At 40.2% G+C, this 22,040-nt stretch overlaps 1 protein-coding gene across 4 annotated transcripts in view; it reads right to left on the reverse strand.

Annotated features, from left to right (window-relative positions):
• The window catches only part of EPB41L4B (erythrocyte membrane protein band 4.1 like 4B), a 169,310-nt gene that overhangs the window by 38,215 nt on the left and 109,055 nt on the right, over positions 1 to 22,040 (reverse strand). For 3 of the 4 annotated variants that reach the window (XM_014938607.1, XM_014938605.1, XM_014938606.1), the window contains exons 18-19: positions 21,059 to 21,184; positions 10,078 to 10,145 (exon numbers count right to left, since the gene is read on the reverse strand). In XM_014938607.1, coding sequence (XP_014794093.1) covers positions 10,078 to 10,145; positions 21,059 to 21,184 — 194 coding nt within the window. The remainder of the gene's footprint in view (positions 1 to 10,077; positions 10,146 to 21,058; positions 21,185 to 22,040) is intronic. The other variant, XM_014938608.1, reaches the window with a different exon arrangement.

Genomic DNA, 22,040 nt, shown 5'->3' on the forward strand with positions numbered 1-22,040 from the left:
AACTCTTTCCACACCAGCCTAAAAAAAAAAATCTGTGACAGTTCCTGTTTCATCTCCAAGCACTCTTCCTCAGTCTGAACACGCTCAAAACTGTTGCTACTCTCACTTCAGCAACCAGATGCAAGAAGTGCTCGGTTTGATCAACTCGGAGCCTGGTCTGTGTTTTTAAAGTCACAGGTTTTTAATATCACACAAACTCTTAAGAATGATCTCGTTGTTATTCCTGAAAAAGAAGTAACTCCAAAGTAGAATAACTTATATTGTTATCTTTTGAATTCTAGACCCAAAATACACTATCTTATATGGAAAAATACTTTCTTGAATAAAAACCTTCTAATTATTTTGACTATTTAAAAACAATCATTATGTGCAGATATCACCATTTGTAGTTTATAGTCCTACATGTAGTAATTTATGTGAGCTTGAACAAAACCTAAAATGTTGGAGGATCAGCAGGACTCAGACTTAAAAATAAAATAAAATAGAAAATGTGCAGTCATGCAGTGTATTACAGTTCCTTTACAAGGCTCTGTTTCAATGTCATTTATTCATAAGAAACCTTTTTCCTGTAACAGTATCCAACCACTACAGCATAAAAATGAAGGTACTGAACCAAGACAGAGTTACTTAATGACCTGGCACCTTACACAAAAATCTGTCACTTCCTGGTGAGAATGACAATAACAACTACCAATGTCAGCATGCAGTGGCAGGTCATCAGAAACTGCCCGTGTGCTGAGAGCCCCAGCACACTCCTGAGCAGCAGCCAGCACGCTCTACTGAACCAGCTTCAGCCCGTTTCACAAGCCTGCACAGAAACATAAACAAGTCCTAGAGAGAGTCCTCCCCAAAACCAATAAATTCATTTTGTTCACAGAGTAGCAGCCAACAGGGCTACTGAAACCAAAACTGCTCACAAAAAATATGCACTCTGGAAGAAATTCTTTACTGTGACAGTGGTGAGGCACTGGAACAGGTCACCCAGAGAAGTTGTGGATGCCCCATCCCTGGAAATGTTCAAGGACAGGTTGGATGGCGCTTTGAGCAACCTGGTCTAATTGGACTTCTAGGACACCTAGGAGGTGTCCCTGCCTATGGCTGGGGGGTTGGAACTAGATGATCTTTAAGGTCACTTCCAACCCAATCCGTTCTATGAGTCTATGATTTCAAGAGACCACAGATGTCCACTGCTTTAGCTTGAAACTTCCTTGGGAACATGATGTACGTGCTTGTGCTTTGTGCACCAAAGACTGCTGGGGAAACACACTTTCTGTGTTTGTCTTTAACAGGTTTTATCCTCTTTGCTTCTGCCTATGACATTTTTGTCGTTGGGATCAATCTCTCTTCCTCCATATTCCCAGTCTAAGGCCAAGAGGTAGAGGCTAAAAGCTCCAAAATTTACAAGGATACAGCCATCTGCATGAAGGTTGACCTGTCTTCAGGTGCTGACTCATGGGAAAAAAATAAAACACTGACTGATTTTTGGCTTCAGAACCCTCTTTGAGCAGGAATGTGGTAGTGAAATCTTGGAGAAAAAAAGCAAGGAAGAAAGGAAATATATTTGAAAGATGTGTTCTCTTGTGTATCAAAGACATAGCCTAACAAGCTAAGCAAACACATGCAAACATGCAAATCCTTTCTCAATCTCTGCTCTAAGGGTTTTCACAGTTTCATTTCTTTTCCAAAGTTATGGCCATCTGAAGCTAAGAAACAGTAACATGAGCTTTTCCACTCTGATACTGTAGTTTTTCTCAGAATAGAGGTTTAGCTGTCCAAAAGGTTATTTGGACTTTTAAAAGCTATTGCCAGTCTCAAACTTGCTGAATAAAGGCTTTTCCTTTTTTTCCCCCCTCTTTTTTCTTTTTTTTTTTTTGTTTGTTTTGTTTAACTGTGATTGTTTATAGATTGCAGATGTACAACATACCTCCTTGCTACAGAGCAGCAGCCTGATCCAAAAACAGCTTGTGGGTTTTCCTTACCCTTATCACTTGAGTTCTGTTTCTTTTAAAGGAAAAAAATCCCTCTCCTCCCTTGTCCTTGTAATGAAAATGAATTTGCAGTCTAGATGAAAATGTGATGCTACCATGTTCCAACAGATAGATAATGATGACACAGAAAACTGTTCTCTTTGCCCAGCTCAGAGCAATGTTGCAGGTCAACGCACAGTATCTAAGGTCAAACTGTGCTACAAATCCTACCTCTCCATACAGCAACCAGGAGAGCCATTATAAATGCTGTGGTTTCCAAAGAGCCTAGTCGCAGTTTAAGGGACACGGCCAAAGAAATGTACCTCGAGTGGGGTATTTCATCAATTTAACCTCATCTGAAAGGTCTGAGTACTGTTCCTTACTCTGTAGTTCAGAGATTAAGAATACAATTACAAACAATTCATCAGCATCTGACTTCAGGCAACAGGTCAGAGAGGTCTTTAATACTCGGAATGAAGTCAAAGAACATACCTAAATGTCCTATCTTCAATCTTTAGTGCAGACTGGCATGCAAAGGGTATTCAAGAGTTCAGCTTGAAGTTATGGCTTTGATGCAGAAATTACTGGGTGAGGTTCCTGTAAACAGCTGTAGCAGCAGATCTATTAACCTGTCCACTGGATTGAGGCCAGGCTGATGTGCATTTAGCTATTCACTTTGTTTTTGGAAATGCTCATTGAAATTTTTGGGTTGCAGAAAGAATGGTTTTTATTTTTGAGGATGGAGACTGAATGAAAAAGCAGCTTTTTAAAAGCAATTGATATTTGTTAGGAAGAAGTCAACATAGATAATGTTCTTAGTTTTCCTAGAATATTTCACAATACATGAGAAGGAGATATTTAAATGTTATGTTTCAGACTCTGCCTCATATAATTAAGTCTATTCTGATTCTAAGAAAACACAGCCTGCTTGGATTGACTGAAGTTCATGTCAGGTAAAACCAAGCACATAATTTTTGATCAGCTTAAATTCTGACCTGCCTAAAAGTTCTTTTGTATGTGTTTATTATTCCAGGGAACTGAAGTCTTTGGCTTGAGGACACAAGCTGTCTATAATCATCCGGGTGACATGACGATTCTTAGCCTCCAAATATCAATGTGGAAATCTCCTGCCACAGCTCCCTCTGGATGGCTGATCCAAAGCTTCAGCTCTGTGATGCTTAGAAACTAACTACCTAGAAACTGTCCGTGGATAAGGCCCCAGACTTGAAGATACTGCACCAGGTAATTCAGCAGGATGTTAGCTCAGATACCAAGAGATGATAATTCAAATATTAATACAGTCTGTGCAGGTGAGAAAGCAAAGGGAAAAACACAAGAATGCAGACGTTACTTTGAGTGACACTCCTCCCTTGACACATGAAAGTTATACGGAGGAAGTATCGCCACCTCAGTGAGAAAAGGTGTAGGACATATTCATGTAAATTGAAAGGCATCCAGACTCAAAGCACTCAAGGTACATCAGATGCACAAGCCACAGCGGGGAATCTCATTCTGCCAATCTGCATGAGCAAAGCTTACTCTGCATTGGGCATTCAGAAGAGTGCCTGTGATTACCTCTCCTAATTCATCTCTACCCCTTATAAGTTGATATAATTCAATATTTTCCACTCTTCTTCTCTAGTGTGCAGCATCATCAAGCTCTGTGAGATAACATTTAATTTTATGTTACATGTTGAGCTGCTCCTAATGTAATTAGTCTTAATGTAATAGCATAATTTGGTTTTGGATGGGAAGATTTACAAAGAAAATTAGAATAAATGAATGCACAAAGCACCAGCTGGTGCTTATACCTACTCCCACATAAGAAGAATATTTCTATTTGCAATCCTATGAAAGATGAGATAATTTGGATAACAAGGATCAACAAAGGGTGATGCAGCAGTTGGTCTAAACAGAAAGAAATCCACAGACAAATCCTGAACCGTGTGGGATGTAAAGCATGCCAAAGCTGGTTTCAATCCAAAAGCATTTTATAAAGGAAAATAAATATTGCAGGCCATAAATGTACCACATGGTGCACAACAGCAAGTGGCAACAGTGACAAGAACAGTAATAACTGACCAGCCAACTTGAGGACTACAGTTGATGAGAGCTCTTCACTGACAGCACTTGGGCACCTGCCTCAGAAATGCTGGAATTTGCGTTTACACACAAGTATACACAGTATTTTGCATAAGTGGCTGTATAATCTCCATCTTGGAGGCTTTCAAAATTCAGCTAGACATAGTCATGGATGACCTGATCTAGTGTTGGTGACAGTCCTGCTTTGAGCAGGAGACTGGACTAGATGACTTCCAGATGTCCCTTCCAATCAACAGTTCTATAATTCTCCGATAAATAATTAAAATTCCTCTGAAACAATGTCAATTACTATTTCAGTTTTTCAAAACATAATCTCCAAAGAATGTGTCTAAATATTTTAAGATCTGGATAGTCTTGTGTGTGTAACACTAAAAAATGACTAACATTTAGCAGATGATGAAGAAGGTGCTAGTGTTTACATGTACCAGCTCTTGAAGACCTTCAGCCAGATCACTCAAATCAGATATGTATCATGTCTAAACTTTCCTAAGCTACAAGTGACCATGAAGAAAAAAAGTAAATTAACAGCAAATCCAATAAATGCCAGATATTTGCTATCGTACAAATTTTATTTTAGCTGCTTATCAAATGTTCTTTAACTTTAGGCATTTTTGCCAACATTTCCACTGTCTGACTTGTCCCAAGATGAAAGTCTGGCTTGGCAAACAGGCCATACCTGAGAAATCCCTGAGAACAACCAATATTTTGTCTGGTTCCAAAGTACCAGCAGTTCCTGACACGTAATAATATGGTCTACTTCTTCACTAACCAGAATTCCTGAAGGTGGTCCAGCAGAGTTATACCAGGGATTACATTCAGCCATATTTGAACAAAAGAACAAAATAAGACATGTATAGAGCTTCATGTTAAATACAGCCAAAATCTGTGTGTGAGAATCTGTGTGTACATACAATCTCCGTGCATATACACACTATAGGTTTACCTGGGTGGTTATAGCTAGAGAAAAAAAAGGTGCTTCGAAGTGTTTTCAGGAGAGATTCATGTATAGGCATTGTGGAAGTTGTATGGATGGTGCTTCTGTCTGGCAAAGCTTTGAATAAGGAGAGGAAAAATGGAAGGAATTATCTTGATGGGGTTCTGTGGTTTGCCATATATTTGTTACATTAAACAAATGAAGCAGGCTGGCAATTAGGTGAGAAATTTACAGGAAGAAAGTTCAAGAGGTTATTCTTCTAGCAGCCCATCCCTTTGATAAGAAATGGGTGAAGTTTATGAAAAGATGAAAAGGTAACTATGTGATTCATTTTTGCTTGATATGCTACAGGAGAGAAACCTCTGCATCCCTGATCACTAGACGTGCCAGGCCTCTGATCAAGAGGAGAGATGATAACTAAACAGGTGACTACAATTTTCATTTTTATACTTCCTTCGTTACATAAGTGTTCTGGCAAACAGCCTGAACCCTGATCTCTCAAGGCTAAAAGATTCAAATACAAAAATCCCAGCTGGAGGCAGGTGATGAGAGCCTTACCAAAGCTATACGTAAGAACATGCAGTTCTGAATTAAATTAGATATCTAATCAGTGAATTCTCCCTGAACTCTTCTCTGTTGACACTTCCATCTAGACACTGAATTAGATACCTGGGTGTAAGGAAGTTTCCAACAGACAGGGAAATACCTTGGTTACTTCCTCACAATCCCTTCTGGCCCATTCTGCATCATCACATGTCCTCCTCTTACAACACTAAAGAAGAAAATATTTTGTTAGAAAGGCTTTTCCAGTTCTAGTGGCAGATGAATTGCTCTTGCTGGGCATAAAAGGGACTGATGTGATCGCTGCCTCCCTTGCAGACTTGGGCCCTACATCCCAAAAGAAGTACCATTAAAAATCATTGTAAAATGACTGGCATTGTAAGTTCCAAACTGCACCAATGTTCACATAAACATATTTTTACTACATGCCTTAAAAAAGCATGCCTCACTATGCAAGGTGGTAACTGCAAACTAACTGTACCTCTTCTTGAGTCAATACAGGCAGTATAAAATCAAAATAACGTAAATTCATAAATAACACAATTTTCCAGGTATTTCTTCTTCCATAAACCAACATTATGTTCTGCCTTGTCCAAAATGCTTAAACCCGTTATATAGCTAGACTGTACTTCTCTGTATGTACTACTTGGGTGTCAATGAAAATGTATATGCTTTCAAGTCTGTTACAACAGAGCTGTAATGAAGAAGCATCTAACTATTCTTGGTAGAAATCTTTGTCTTATCAAGATAATTCGTGGCTCTCCCATTTAACCTGCTTTTGAAATTCCCCTTCTATTAGTTACTCTCCTTTGACTTTGTTCAGCTGAGAGCTCTGTCGTGTGCAGCCCGGATGGATCCAGCTGAGGTAACTGTACAACTTCCCCTACTGCCACTGTCCACATCTGCTGCTCTGCTAGCGGTTGTCAGCAAAGCAGCAGGGTCAGCAAGGGTCACATGTATGACTGTGTTCCAGTTCCTACTGCACTATATCAGTCTTAATTGTGGAACAAGGAGAGAGTAAGCTAGGACACTGCAGCATGTATTGGGTTACTGAGTCATCAGCTCTTTCCTCACTGAATGTGTGAACCAGCACCTGAACAAGTGGGAATAAAAAAAATCCTGTCCAGAGGAGGGAAAGCTATAGAGACATACAGCACTAGTCTCCAAAAGCAGGAGGGAGAAAGGAGTCGTGTACAGGTTAGCTATTAACAGGAAGATCAGGAGACAAACCTTGCACTTCCAGCCTGCACCAAATTGACAAAGCAAATTTCACAAGCTTTCCCGTCCTGAAAGCTGGCAAAACAGTGCAATTTCAGCTTCAACTGTGGGTTTTTTCCCCTATTTAAAATGATTTAGATAAAGAAGGATCTGTAGTTTGCCAACAGATACAGAAAACAGGGGAATACATTGACTGATAGATGATGACTTTGCATAAGCACAACATTAAGCATGTGGGAATTGGCAATAACAGAGGCCATGCCCCACAAACTGACTGGAGACCTGCTTGTAGCAAAAGTCTCTATACCACACATACATATGAGTAATTACTAGTTGAACCAGAACTAATTCTACAAAGAGCTATAGCAATTGTTAGCCAAATTAAGTCTGCTGTGGCAGATGCTAAAATAATTGCTCAGGGGGATTACAGGCCATATCCAAGCAGTTAATTCATTAGAAGTGTAGTCTTCAGAGTGGCAATGGACGAGTAGACAAAACAGTAGCAAAGAGAGCCCAGTTCTTCAATCAAATATGCTCTACCGCCCTTCCTCCTCACCTTCTATTCCCCTATTTGTATGAACAATTCATGCTTCACTTAATGATCAAACCTGCATATGTTTGCTCACTAGCTATCCTGAACAAATTTCCCAATGTCTTGGGCTTGGAAAAAACAGAGCATTTTGCTAGTGCATGGTACAGCCAGCAGTAATCAAATACATGAAGTGACTGTCCCTGCTATAAATCCCTTGCATGAAAAGAGTGCAGTATTGTTAAATAGCTGTGATACTAGTTTCAACTGGCAAGATATTTCAGCAAACAAATATCCCTCAAACATTCACACAGGTCTACAGGAACGTCTGCATGGGTACTTTCAGGAATAAAAATTAAATTCCACAGGGAAAGCTTTTTCACAAAGGATATTTGTACATTTCTCAACTAAAGAAAAGAAAAATTCCCAGTTGACTTCTCTGACCAGTATGAATTAACTGTTGACTCAGATACAATTCCTAGCAGAGCAAAGGCTCTTTTATATCCTTCCAAGTCCACAAAATAGAGATCATAGAGGATGTTATCCTCAATAACATAGAGGATGTTATTGGCAAATAGGTCACATGCTGGCTGTCTGCGAGGGTGCATGTGTCCCTGCAGAAGGGGAAGACACTTAAAGAAGAAAGAGAATTGGTTAGACACTGAATTTATTTTGCATTATTCTCTGAGTTTTGAATGCAGGCTGTTAAAATTGGTCCATCCCCAAACACTGATTACTTGTATATTTGCACCTTCAGTACACAGACACAAAGCAATAAAACAATACCATTTCATTTGGCACAACTGACTGTAGAGGAAACAATGCTTGACATAAACCAGATAAAAATAAATATTAGACAAATATACACCAGACTGCTGCATACCAAGAACTCCAAAGTGGCATTTATGAATTTATAAGCTTGGATGTGTGCAAAAGAAAACAGTAAAATTAGCTTTGCAGCTGGGTTGCCATTCTTATTCATGCTGAATAGTACTTCACCTCACAAAGCACACAACTCATTTACAACTCAATATGATAAAGAATGAGAGAATCTATTACAAAATGTGAAATCTAAAGGTTTTTCTGCAGAAGTTATGCAGAAGTTCAGCAAAGGTGAGTAAGGAAAAGAAAACTTTAGCCACGTTCCAAATCACACAGGGCTTTACAAACTAGGTCCTCCTAAACTGTTTCTAGAAGTGACAGGAACCCAACAAAAGGTGTGGTGGCAAAGACAATACATCAAACTCATATCTATTAAAAAAGAAATAGGTTACTGTGTAACATAAGTGATGAATTTTCTTAGTGGTCCAAGGAAAGTTTTGTAGAGGTCTAAAGGAGCAATGGAACAGGAGAAAAGTGGGTGATTCTAACTATCAAGTACACTTTGCAGTCCCTTGGATGAACAAACAGGAAAATCATGGCCTGCCAGGCTAGAAGTTACAGCTCCGCAGGGTGTCCCGAGATGAGAGACCATGGGGAGTTGGGAATGACTGCTGTACTGCAGGCAAGCCAGGGACTGCCACAGAAAGCAGTAGCATCACCTCTCATGTCTCCTGCTGCCTCAGCACCACCAACCACCCTCACCGTTCTTCTCCAGGTAGCTGCTTTCACTAAGCAAACATAGCAGCTCTGCTACTCCAATCTGATCAGGAAGTCATTTTGAATGAAATGTTTTTTGAAGACTGTCGCTGATTTATCACCTTATAAGAAAGATATACATTTTAAAAAGGGTTGACAAATTTTCACAACCATAACTGTTTCTTTTTGAGTTCAGAATGACTTAATTTGTCAGACATAATTCATTATCCTACTCATCCAACCTTTTCTATAAGATGCTTAAATACCTGCTTTCAGTCACAAAAGTCACCACTAGAAAGTTATAAAATAAAACTGTGAGATGACCAGTACTCTAGTATGCATGTATATTACAGCTACATAAACATATATATAGTATATACACTAGTATAATTAGCTGATTAACGTCCAGCGTGATTGCCATGCTTTAAATCCATAAATTTTTTCATCAGTATTTCCTTTCAGATTTGAACACTAAAGACATCCAAATGGCACTACCATACATAGAGAGTCAGGCAATTTCCAAATACCCATGCTGTAACTTCCTCTCTAATCACCTGCTGAAAGACAGCACACTGTGCCATTCAAATAATGTTTACAATTAATATACCTCTTCAAAATGGCCACCCCAAAAAAGGAAGACTACTATCCACTATCAACAGAATAGTATAATACAAAGTAGTCACCACTGCCTGCAAATGAGCCATTTTTCTGAAGGCTGTATACCAAATGCCTTCTCTTCTGAAAAAAAAAACCAAAACCAAACCAAAAACAAAACAAAACAAAACAAAACAGAAAAACACAAACAAAAGGATATTCCAGTGTGGACACCCATCACATTTCTGATACAAAAGTTACCAAAATTGACTAATTTTTATATAAGTTTTTCCATTGGTCACTAGACCTGATTTTTTGCCTTGAGTTTTTATCAATTGTTTAAGTATATACACTCAGTCTGAATTTTAAAGTTGAGCTTTTACTAATTCTTCAACTATATCCGATATATATACATAAAATAAACACCCTTCTGACAGACATCTTCTCCTCAGGTCATTGCTTTGTGAACTTTACATAGCAACTTGGGAATGAGCAAATTGACCTGTAACACCTTTCTGAGACAACGTTTGGAAAATGCCTCACTATATCATGTATTTATTTGATGTTTTCCCTACGGACAAGAAGCAACAGACCTTACATTAGGGTCCTGCAGGCTGGAGGTCTTACTGGGATTTACAAAAGAGGTCTCTTCTTTCACAGCCTGTTAAAAGAAGGAGCCAAAGTTTAGTACAACATCCATACACTTAAGGATAACACATCTGTTTATTAAAAAAGTAACTCTGTAAATACCCCAGAAAACCACAATACCCAAAATGCCTCCTCTGCCCAGATTTAAAAGGCACAGTAATTTTCTTTTTCATCTCCTACAGTCAAGATTTGCTGTGATGAGCTACAATGTACAATGTGCAGAGCAATACTGTTAGGGAGAGATTGGATAAGGATAAAGGAGGAGAAAGAAAGGGACACTTATATTTTTGGTTCCTCCAGAAAGCATTTGAAGAGAGACAATAAAAATCAACCCAGGCAAACATACTATAGTTGAGTTGTTCTTTTAACTAGAGTAAAAAAAATATTTATGTAGTCTAATCAAAATAATGATGCCAACTTTTCATTCAGTCTTTTAAAAATTAACTGAAAAATGGGATCCCCTACATAAAATCACACTGTACATGCAATTCACAGAAAATCTCACCCACTGCTGCTCTCTGCTAAATTACAGTCCTGTCTCTCACATACTATTTGTCTATAGAGTTGAAAATACTGGTATTGCAAAATTACTTACATGAAAATTGCTTGATTACCCAGGAAACGCCCAATTTGGGCAGGTGTTGGTAGATTATACTCTTCAACTGAGATGCAGGGTTCCACAATCCATGTGTAAATGCCAGTGTCAGTGCAATTCTGCACCCCTCTACAGAAAATACTGGCTGAAGACACAAAAGTATCTCCAAATCAGTAATGGGCTTCACAGGCTCTGACATTTCCATTCTGCTAAATTGATAGAAGGGAACTGATATGGGCCTACGACAAAGTGATTCTTCAGAGTTCAATATCTGAACCATAATAATTTGAGGCCACTGGTCCAGATCAAATTGAATTTAAAAGGATGAGACAGGTTCCTACAAATTCATCAAATCCAAATCAAAGGATTTTACAGGTATGTAAGAATATTCTAAAATTGATGTGAGACCTTCCATTCAACAAAAATTTATATATTCCATTTGAGGGTACTCATAAGAAAAAGAAACAAAATGAAAGCTGAGTTTCTCCTTTACCTTAACAATGAACTACAAAAATATCACTGGGGATGCTAAGTGCTTGGGGAAATTGTTCAAGTTCTGATAGTTTTAGGTTTGTTTCCCCGTTTGCCAGAGAACAAAATCCCCATCGCCACTTCCCAGGTCATTATTTAGTACACACAATTAACTATACGGGCAATTAAACTTAGAGCACTGGGAGCCTGGTAGAAACTGAACTCATGCCCGGGCCTACTCCAGCCCAGACAAGTACCTCAGGTCATGGGTTAGGGATCATTTGACGTTCCTCTGTAACCGTTCCTGTTAGAGTTGTTGCAACTTGTATATTAATATGGAAAACATCAGCAGCAGAGAAGGGACCCTCTGAACCTCAGAAGCAGGTTTGTCCCTCTCCTACTACACTCATTCACACAGAGGAAGATGGTTTACAACTAGTTCACTCAGAGGAGAATAGGGTCAGCAATAGGTACCGGAAAAGCTCTACCCCAACATAGGGCTCTTGAGTATTTGGGTTTAATCTCTCAGTTCAATGTTTCCTCAGTCCTGGGCAAATGCGCTAAACATTAAGGAATCAGGTAAAAGGGGTTCACAATCACACCATCACCATCATTGCAACTCAGCCACCAACTGTTTTGCAGATAAGTTTTTCAGTGAATTAGTGTCACACCATCAATAATATCAGGACCAGGAGTGCATTTTTAGAATTTTAATAAATTTATAATGTTAAGAAATTTAGCTCAGCTCTAGAAAGCTTTTTCTTTACTGGTCTTCTAGTAGCTCCGTCTAGCATAATGTTTATTCAAAATCTTGTGCTTCCTTGAATGGAAATAATTTTTTTTTTTAGGAATTGAGAGAAAGCATTGAAAAGCATTCTTTGTTGGCACAGATGAATGCTGAAGTAATATTTCTTTGTTCTACAGAAATTATAATGCTTTTTATAAAGCAGTTGGGTTTCTGAAAGCTGTAAACATGAATCCAGCTGTCAGAAACTTAATACACAGTTTCTTCTTCCACACTGATGTCTTAACAACATTTTATAGCTATGCCTGACAAGCTAGCTGCTTATTATGTGTCAAATTGGCTACTTTTTAAAACCATAAATTTTACTTTATTCCAATTTTCACCAAACTAATTGAGCTGCGTTTTAAGATGCACTTGAACACAACAACAGAAAAGAGAATACAGAGATCAAGGATGCAATGGAGGGGCCGTGACCGGGTATAAAATTATTAAAATTCCACCTACTTAAACACTATAGGCCATGGACCGCGCCATGGACCTCATTAGCCAGTTGAGAGGGCTTTACTGTATTAGTCCCTAATACCTGGCTTTTGGTTTCTTCTCAGCTCTGTGACTACATTACCACTCTCTTTTGCCTTCTCTGCGTTGGAAAGCTAAGCCTGCATCTCAAGAAGTTATGTTTTCCTAAATGGCATGATCAGCATCCTGAGGAACTTCTCCTGATATTAATTTTCTCTGTTATTACTCATGCTTTAGAGAACAGAAAATACTTCTGTACTCACCAGCAAGTACTGCAGACCAGTGAGCAAGAAATCCCACTCCAAACTGGAGGGAGAGAGGGAGCACGTAAAGAAATGGAGAGGCCTGAGCGGCCTCAGGTGATGCAGGTTTTGGTTTATTTGTTTGCTTGTTTGTTTTCAGAGGGAGGCCAGTAGGTCATCAGGTGGCAGTATGTTTCCTTTATTTTTCCCCTTAACTCAGCAAATCACACTCACTAATCACAAAAGTACTTCCTTAACCTTACTGAAAAGATGTGAATGTAAAACAAAGGTTATACCTGTACACAACTCTCACAATATAGTTCTCCGCTGGTTTGCCATCATTTGAAAACAAGTGCATATGCTAGGGCCAGGATTTGGGTGTCCACGGCAGGATGCCCTCCATCCATGGAACAAGGGAGTTTACCCAAAGCTAGCAGTAGGCACCTGATGGGGAATGTATACGGAGAGCCAGACAGAAGCTCTGTCACCCACATTGAGCCAGTGTAAGAAAAACAGAGGTAGCAGCATACAGCTGCTCAGACCTCATTAACTACAGCAGATTCTGCCCTCACCCAGAGGCTGCTGCTCTAAGAGGGAGAGGTTTCAGGGCATAGCAGACCTGGAAAGTTAATTTATACAGAAGCAGATTCATTTAATAATTACCCAAAGAGAAACAAGCTCGCTCTTCTGGCTACCAGACTGCAAAACAAACAAAATTAAAGGTTGATCCATATAATCCATCCACATAATGCCAGACTCTTTTCTTCTCCAGGCCCAGAGCAAAAGAAATGTTATTAATGTTCCAATTTCATATGCCATTAACTTTCTGGATGGTGTTAGAAACAAAGGTAAAGCACTACACTAGAGACAAGAAACATACCCAGACAGAAATGCCATTGTGCAGGCTCCCTTCATAGATGATTCCTACAAAAGTCTAGTTTTACCAAAAGATGAAAAGAGAAGAAAAGCATCTAAGTAACACCAAGTTTTGCCCGCAGCTGCCTAAGTGATCTACCTACAGGCTGCAAGGCTGATCCTGACACTTTTCAGGCTGCTTTTCAGTCGACTCCTGAGCACTCATAACCCCTGCTGCTGTCCCAGCAGCCAGATCCTTTGGAGACTTAGAGAAAGGGCAGATGCTCCAAGGATGCTACATCAGACCCTGCTGAGATTTCCAGCAAGGTTGGAGAAACTTTCTGGCACATGGGAGAAACTCCATGTATGAATTCATAAGCCCCTGTAGCTGGATTTGCCTAGCAAACAGCAGCTCCTTCTATTTTCTTCTGAAGAAAGAATTAGCCCTAGGACGATGAGAACAGGATCTCAAAATGGGAATTGGTTGCACTGGGCTTGTATCAAGTGGGAGAACACAGGAAAGACAGAACTTTGGCTGCAGCCTCCTGTGCTTCTTGCACAGAACAGACTAGCTCTGGCTGGGACAGCAGGCTGGTAATCCTCCAGTGGGGCACTGGACAAGACAGGCTGTGTTCTTCAAACCTCAACTAAGAACCTTGGAGAGCTAGTGCCATCTGTGCATCTGCTCCATCACAAGGGACATTGCTGTGGCTCTCATCCCATCTGATCCACAATAAGGATATCTTGAATCAGCAAAAAAGACTGCATGAAGAATCTGATCACTGCAGGCAAGGGGGAGCGTTAGGTACTCATCTGAGAAAGATGAGTCTGGAAGGCTTACATGAAAAACATGATGTCTCTTACTTCGCAATTTCACAAAGTTCCCAGTTACAAAAAGGAAGGAGGAGCAATACAGCTTTCACGTTTGGAGACCTTCAAAGGTAAGGACCAATGGCTCTCAGTGCAGTGGCCTGGAAATACTTCTCTGTCATGGCTCTTTCTGGTTCTGTAATGATGCTAAGCAGCCCTGAAGCATACCAGATTTTTCAGCTCTTCGTCAATATTTTTGTCATTTGTCAGCCATGCTGACTGTTGCCTGATCTGATTAAATAATACAAGCTAACCAACACATCATCAGGAAGAACCACTCTGCCAAGGTAAATCTACCTTGGTGATTTAATATGTCAAATGTTTCCTTTCAGGCAGAAAAGCATCATGGTTAGTTCTCTTGGGAACCGACTACTCTGTTTTTCTCCCTCTGAACAGGGCCTGGCACTGTGTCTCTCCTGGGCTATGGTGGGGCTCCTACACATCAGCACAATTAACAGTACTTGTCTCATCATGCACTAGCACTTACAGACATGCCAGCTAGGAGACATAGCTGACATATCCACAATGTGTTGTCACAGTCTTTTGGCACCACTGCCACATTTGCCTCCAGTATCCTAGGGAATAAATTAAAGATTTCCCTTTTCCCACATTCTGTTTATCTAAATCCTCCCTCCCCTTCTGTACCTCAGCAAGGCTGCTGCATCACTTCCTCAGCTCCTTCCCCTGACTTTGAGGTATCATGGCTGACACACTTCTAATGAGCTGCCATGTATCATATATTGATCATCCTGACCCACACACATTGAAAATCTTGTATTTTTGTACCTCTGATACCCTTCCGTTCCTGTTGCCTGGCTTTTGAAGTTGAGCAAACCTGTTTCCCCGTAGTGACTGAACACCAAGGATTTGAAGCTGAGCCATTTTTAAATTCCATTGTTATGAGCAATTATAACTGACACGATGTTGCAGTTCCAGCCGAGAGTCCCAGCGCAGTTGCTTCTTTTTACTTAGCCTGAAATTTCCCAGTGAGCTTATTGCTCATCCAAGTGGGTGACTAACAGCAACAGCTTTAGCAAGGACGGTACCGTGTACATAAGGAGCTGTGCAATCTTCCCCCACAGCCTGAACACCTCAGCTGTGACCTGTTAGACTCACATAATTCCAGTTCTGATCTCTGTGCGAAGACTGTCAAATTGTGCAGTGTCTCTGTGCTGTGAATAAGGGAGGGTGGAGGTGGGGAGGAAAGGAGGAGAGGGAAGCAAACAGCATCTAATTCGTGATGGAAAGAGGTTAAAATGTTGGAAAAACTGATCCTTTCGAGGTACTTAAGTCAACATCTAGTGAAAGCTAAGAACTCCTCTGGGGATCCAGAAGGATTTGTTTAAGTCCTATTATAAGAAAGATCGCATAAGATTATAAATCCTCAAGTGTCTTCCCCTCACCTACTCTGTTTTCATTCGTGACCTGATTAGGGTTTGAATCCAGATCCCCTTAAGTGAATACAGCTCCAAACACCCAGCTCACATAAAGACAGCGATTTTTTTCTCCAGAAATACATGGCAAAAGCACCTGGACTTTGAAGACGACAAGTCCTTAACACTTGAATCTTTCCTTAAAGGAGACAGCACCACAGAACCATCAAAAATGTAGCTAAAACAGACTAGCACTGTGAGTCACCTCACTTATTCACCCTTTGTACCATAAATAATGCATAAATCCCAGTGTCATTTACATATGCAGCCATGGCCTGCGTCTATGTAGAGAGCACAGGCTGGAGGATGACACCTGTACCTGTGCATGTCCTGAGACATCTTCTGTGCCACAGTCCAGTCCTTTCCTCCCGGCAATTCTAGACAGCACAGGCAACCTACACTTACTCACATATTGGCAATACTTAAAGCAAACCGACATGATTATCAGTCTATCCTTGTTTCTAGGACAGGGGGGGGAAAAGAGAGATGGTTATCGACCTGGCCTAAAAATTTACATGTGTATAAGCTTGTGAAGAAAGTTAGTGTGTGAAAGGAGCTACAGGATTGAATGTCCCTTTGTTCAGCCTAAATGTCCCTTTGTTTACTGAGAATCAAGGCAGGGGAATCAATTGCTTAAGAACCCAAACCTGGCTGATGGAAGATACCTTTTGCTAGCCAAGAGTTTCCCTTGGGATTGAGAAAGCAGAAGTGAATGGCTTTTTGTAAATAACTCTGTGTATCCAAACTTCCCTTTCCCACTGCTTTTTTCCTCAACAAAACCCCACAATGTTCAGCGAGGAACAGCTCAGAGGTAATGTCACCTCTGTTTGTCTTTCATAAACTGCACTGAAAAAATGTATCTTAAAAACGAGCATGGCCTCCCCTTGTCTGCAGAGAAAGATGCAGGCAAAGCAAAAATCAGAAATCCATGAGAAACAGGATCTCAGTTCCTTCCCTGTGCTAACGTGCTAGACCTACGTCAACCCAAGGATTTAGGAAACATTAGGTAACAGGCGGAGAGTATAAACACCACCTGTAGAAGACAAACTACTAGAACATAACACATACTGCCCAGCAAAAGAAAAAGCCCTGCTGAGGTAGCTGTAGATTTGCTCAGGAGCCTGTGCTTAATTATAAGAATAATTAAGATTTGGCTGGAGCCAAAGAGAATATAAATAGCAACCGAAACCTGCTAGTATCTTTCCTCCATTAGTGGGCCATGAACTGTTTGGCAAAAGGGACTCTTTGTGATACTAACAAGTCGTCTGCTCAATCACAGTATATCAGCACTGACTCATGCAAGCTGCAAAGGGGTTTTAAATGCCAGGGAGAGCAGGTCTTTTGTATTCTGGCAGCTCCTCACTGCTGCTTTATACCACTCCCTCTCAAATGAAGAGTCCGGAATAAGTGCAAAAAAAGGAGGAAAAAAAAAAAAGAAGAAAAGATGTCAGTTGTTTCACAGTGTTTAGTGCTCCCCTGGAGCTTAATTATGTGGGAACTGTGATATGCAGTCTGTCAGCTAGAAGGTGGCAGATCCCTGTGGCACAGTTTGAAAGGTGTGTTGTGAAACACTACTCGTTTGCTCTAGACCTACAGATACTCTGTGGCATGCCCTGTGCAAACCACAGGTTCCCAGTCACGTGTGGGTTCCTCACGTTTCTAACCTGTGGTGTCTGAGGTGGCATACTCCTGGATTCAGGTTCCAGCATCCCCATGCACACTGTACTCTGATTCTCCAGTTAGCAGAATGGCACATAAATATTTCCATCTTCACCAAATAAACAAACTCACTCGTGTTAGCTTCCTGCTGCTCTATAACTCTAAACCTCATGCAGGGCTCAGTGATCGGCACCATCAACTTACAATTTTTCGGTCTCTAAGTCAGGACTATAGCCATGGGAGATGTTGCATTGCCCCCCAGGAATGCAATAAACAGCTCTTCAGCATAATTTTGAAATGAAGCAGTGCAGAGACCATCCTCCAGAATATGTTTTCAAATGTCTTGCATAATTTCGCCTGTTTTTATTTTTGAAATTGTAAGCACTAGAATCATTCATTTCTGAGGCTCTCTCTTGTGCTGGTGTCTAGCTGCCGTAAAGAAAGAAAACTACAGAAAATTTCTGTCCCAGTTTGTATTTTCCACTTGCAAATATTCACTCCATTCTGAGTATTAACAAGGAACAGCTTCTTCTACTACATGCAGGAGGTGCCTTCATAAACTTGTCACATCCTGATGTTAGTAGCATATGGTACTGAAAATATTCCTACTGCTTAGAGAGAGAGCTGTTACAAATATTTCAAGCAACAGTTTGTTAATTTTGGATCCAATCTTACAGTGCACCAATATTTTTCTCATGCTTTTACACCTAACGGTATAATGAAGATGCCCCATGAAGTTTCATAAAGAACAAGTCAGTCCATAGATTTTTGGAGCATTTAAAAGAACATTTCATTTCAAATACCATGTGTATAAGACAGAGTCTGGTTCTTTCTTCTTCCTTTTGCAAAGTAGAGAGGAGCAAATCCTCATCTTTTTTGTGATACCATGAAACAAAGGAAGATCTATGCTGTACATGAGGAAAATTGCTTGTCTTGCTTTACAGCTCAAGTAATATAGGCTGTGCCTTACAGAACCTAAATATATTTCTTGCCCTGGCTGCCTTGTAGGTTGAACTCTGACAGTACAGAAAACAAGAGATGAGAAATTGGAGTCTTAAGAATAAGGCCAGAAGGCAGGACGTCTTAGGGATTTAATATGGAGCTGGCATCAAAAGATAGAATTGGGCAGAGGATAACATGGTTAGTCCTCCAGATATACTGGGCAGCGGGATTTGTCAGATGGGGTCAAAGAGGGTCAGGATCACAGCCCTGGAGAAATACATGGAGTTAAACGGTTGTCTTCTGTGAAGAAAGTATCTCTTATCTGCTCCCTCAAAAGGCTGCTGTAAGTGTCTCTGAGCAGTGTAAAGTCATCCTAGCTCACTTATCCCAGAAGATGACTGAACTGGCACTGGGAAGTGGCTTTAGCTACTGCTATTCAGTTAGTTATTTGGGGGGGGGTGGTGGTGGTGGGTGGAGAAGATAACTGTGTGGTTTTACGGTACGCTGATATGATGGTTTATCGGAGTCTCCTGTAGCGCCCATCCCTCCTCCCATTTTTTAGGTAATAGATGATGTGTTTCTCCTCATTCCTTCACCACGAGCCCTTTGCCTACCCTTCCAGGCAATTCTGTAGTCACAGCTTCTTACTGTAATGCCTGACCATTGCCTGGTCTCTGCCTACTGATTTTTGCAATGTATCTGAGAAGGGTAATCTTTCATACTTGACAGGAGGGGAGCTCAAGTGCAGAAGAACTCATCTCTAGTTGCACATACAATTTTGTGGCTAAGCAGAGAGTTGAATGAGGACTTCCAAGATTAAGGTGACATCCTAATTTACTGACTGTAACTCTTAAGCCATACTTCATTAGCACTGAAAGCTTCAGGGATTTCAAACTGAACCATATGCCATTATTTTCCACAATATGTGCTATCCTCCAATGGTCTTCTTTCCCCTCCTTCCCTCTGAAATCATAAGACTCCTCTCATTGAGGACAAGCCTACAGACACCTAATTAATCCAATCTGAGTGGTAAAGACTTCTGCAAAACAACACAGGTAAGAAGGGAATATGGAACGCTCAGCTTGCTCTGAAACTTATTTACAACATAGCAGCAGCTAAAGAATACAGTTATGGCATGCATGAAAATGCAGCCCAGGAAAAAGCAACTCCCTTGGAAAGCTTCAGAGTGAAAAATTAAGGCAGGGCAGGTGAATTGAGAGATGCATATGTTAAGCACATTTCCTATCTTGCCTTAGTAATGCTGTTTTCTCTATGCAGCAGCACACACTGCTTCCAGTCTTTAACTATCCAGTCAAACTATCCAGCATATTCAGGAGAAAACACAAACGTGAGAAATACACCATGACATCCTGCAGAAAAGACACACAGGAAAAACAGAGGGCAAACCCAAGGGCAATCAAACAAGAAACATGCTGCATAAAACACAGCTGAATGACCATTAAGCATATTCAGGAGAAAACACAAACGTGAGAAATACACCATGACATCCTGCAGAAAAGACACACAGGAAAAACAGAGGGCAAACCCAAGGGCAATCAAACAAGAAACATGCTGCATAAAACACAGCTGATACAACATTCGGAGAGGTGAGAGAACTGCTTTAAGCAAAAACTAAAAGAAAAAAACACAACCTCCCTCCCCCACATGCTGTCAGATTTATGGTTTCTGTTCTTGAAATCTAGGGCAGTCAGCATAACCAAATTTTGATGCTTCCTTAGGTCTAGTTAGACCAGATGTAATCTACCTCTCGGATGAAAGATCTGCCAGGGAACAACAAATACACAAAGATGACTATTAACAAAATCCTTTGCAGGGCAAGTTGACCTGATATGTTATTGTGAAAAGAAACAAAGCGATGGAAACACCAACATAATTTGTATTCAAACAGAACAGTATGCACAAAGATACCACAGGAACTTGGGGTAAGAGTCATACGAATCTTTCCTTTGTTCCTAGAGCATTCTATTTGGCTTTATTTTTTTGGCACAAATGGCATTATCTTTTGTCCACAAATTACACTTTGAGGGTTGTGGTGTCTTTGAAGCAGGCTATATCCGATGTAAACACTGACCAAGCAGTGAAAATAGCAGCTTAAAAGTTAGTTACAAGCACACAAATGAGTAAGAAAACAATAGGATAGCTAACATTTCATATCCAGGCATCTGAAGTTAAACCCCTAAAATAAATGTTGCAGCTGTATGTATAGACTTTATCCTTAGAACACCCTTAAAACAGAGTTTCCATGAGTGATACTCCAGAGGTTATTGTTTCTCAGCTGCAAAGTAAGTAAAAGCCACAGTGATAAAATCAAAACATGGATATTTCCTGCGGCCTTCTCTCCCGTTTTCTCAATCTCTCTCAGCTGTATTAATGGTGTCAGTTTGGACAAATTTCCTACTTCTATCATATCAATAATTTTGAGTTACCTGAAAAAACTGCAGAGCAGTTAGAGAAAGCTAGGTCAATGTGGATACATGAGATAAAATTCGGTGCTTCCTCAGGAACGACGTGATTTTGGAAAATCGGCGTAAGCTATGCCAAAAGTAGAAAGGCGAAGTATTAAACACAGATTACCTGGGTGCCTACTCGAAAAGCAGCTTCCACTTGAGCTTTAAGGATGTTGCACTTCATATGGTCAGGTACAGCTGAAGGTGACACAGGGGCATGAAGAGTCTTTTCAGCTACTTTCTTGTCTTCACCCTATATTAAATATAAAAGGCAAGCACAGTGACATATGTTAGAAAAAGAAGTTAATAAAATGGTCCAAGATCAAATTTTTAATTTAGCAACTTGATTTAGCAATACGGGATAACATTTCCGTGTTCATACCCTGATAGATAGATCTTAGGATAAAAGGTTTTCAAAATATTTAATGGCTTCATAATATTTTAAAGATAAGAAAAGCCTCTGGGAAGCTTGAGTGATGGAAGCAAGAAACCGATGTGAAGATACATGGAAAAAGCCCAGCCAGGCCCTGGAGTGGTTGCCCAAACCTGTGATCATGCTGAGGAAGCAAAACATTGTCTCAAAATATCGCACTGCAGGCAGAAGAAAGACTCACAACACTCAACTATAGTGAACACTGGTTTCTTACACCACCTTTAAAATGTAAAGGATAAACTTGCAAGTTTATCCAGAGGGATCCAAGGGTATCTTCATGTAATTGCAAGCCAAGCAAAATCTTCTTCATCAGAAAGAAAAGTCCAGGGAGTTTAAACATTGCTGCTGCTCTTTCCACTTGATGCCGACCCTTTACCTATGCAGTGATCTGGATCAGAAATGTAAAGCCTCAGGACAGCTAGTTTAGTGACCTGTTCAGACGTGAACTGAAGGTTTTGTGCCTTGAACAAACTACAGCCAGCAGAAATGCCAGCACAAATAAACTTCCCGTGCAGAAAAGAAAAAAAAATAGAAAGAAAAAAGGACAATGTAATACTAATGTATAAACAAACAGGGTGTGAATGAGACCAGGATTCTAAACACACTCTTAAACACTCAAACTGTAATATCTTATATATTTTAAAGAAGAATTGGACAATGGCATAACCGCCATTGC

Source organism: Calidris pugnax, unplaced genomic scaffold (genome assembly GCF_001431845.1).
Source record: "Calidris pugnax isolate Ruff unplaced genomic scaffold, ASM143184v1 scaffold13, whole genome shotgun sequence".
Lineage (NCBI taxonomy): Eukaryota > Metazoa > Chordata > Aves > Charadriiformes > Scolopacidae > Calidris > Calidris pugnax.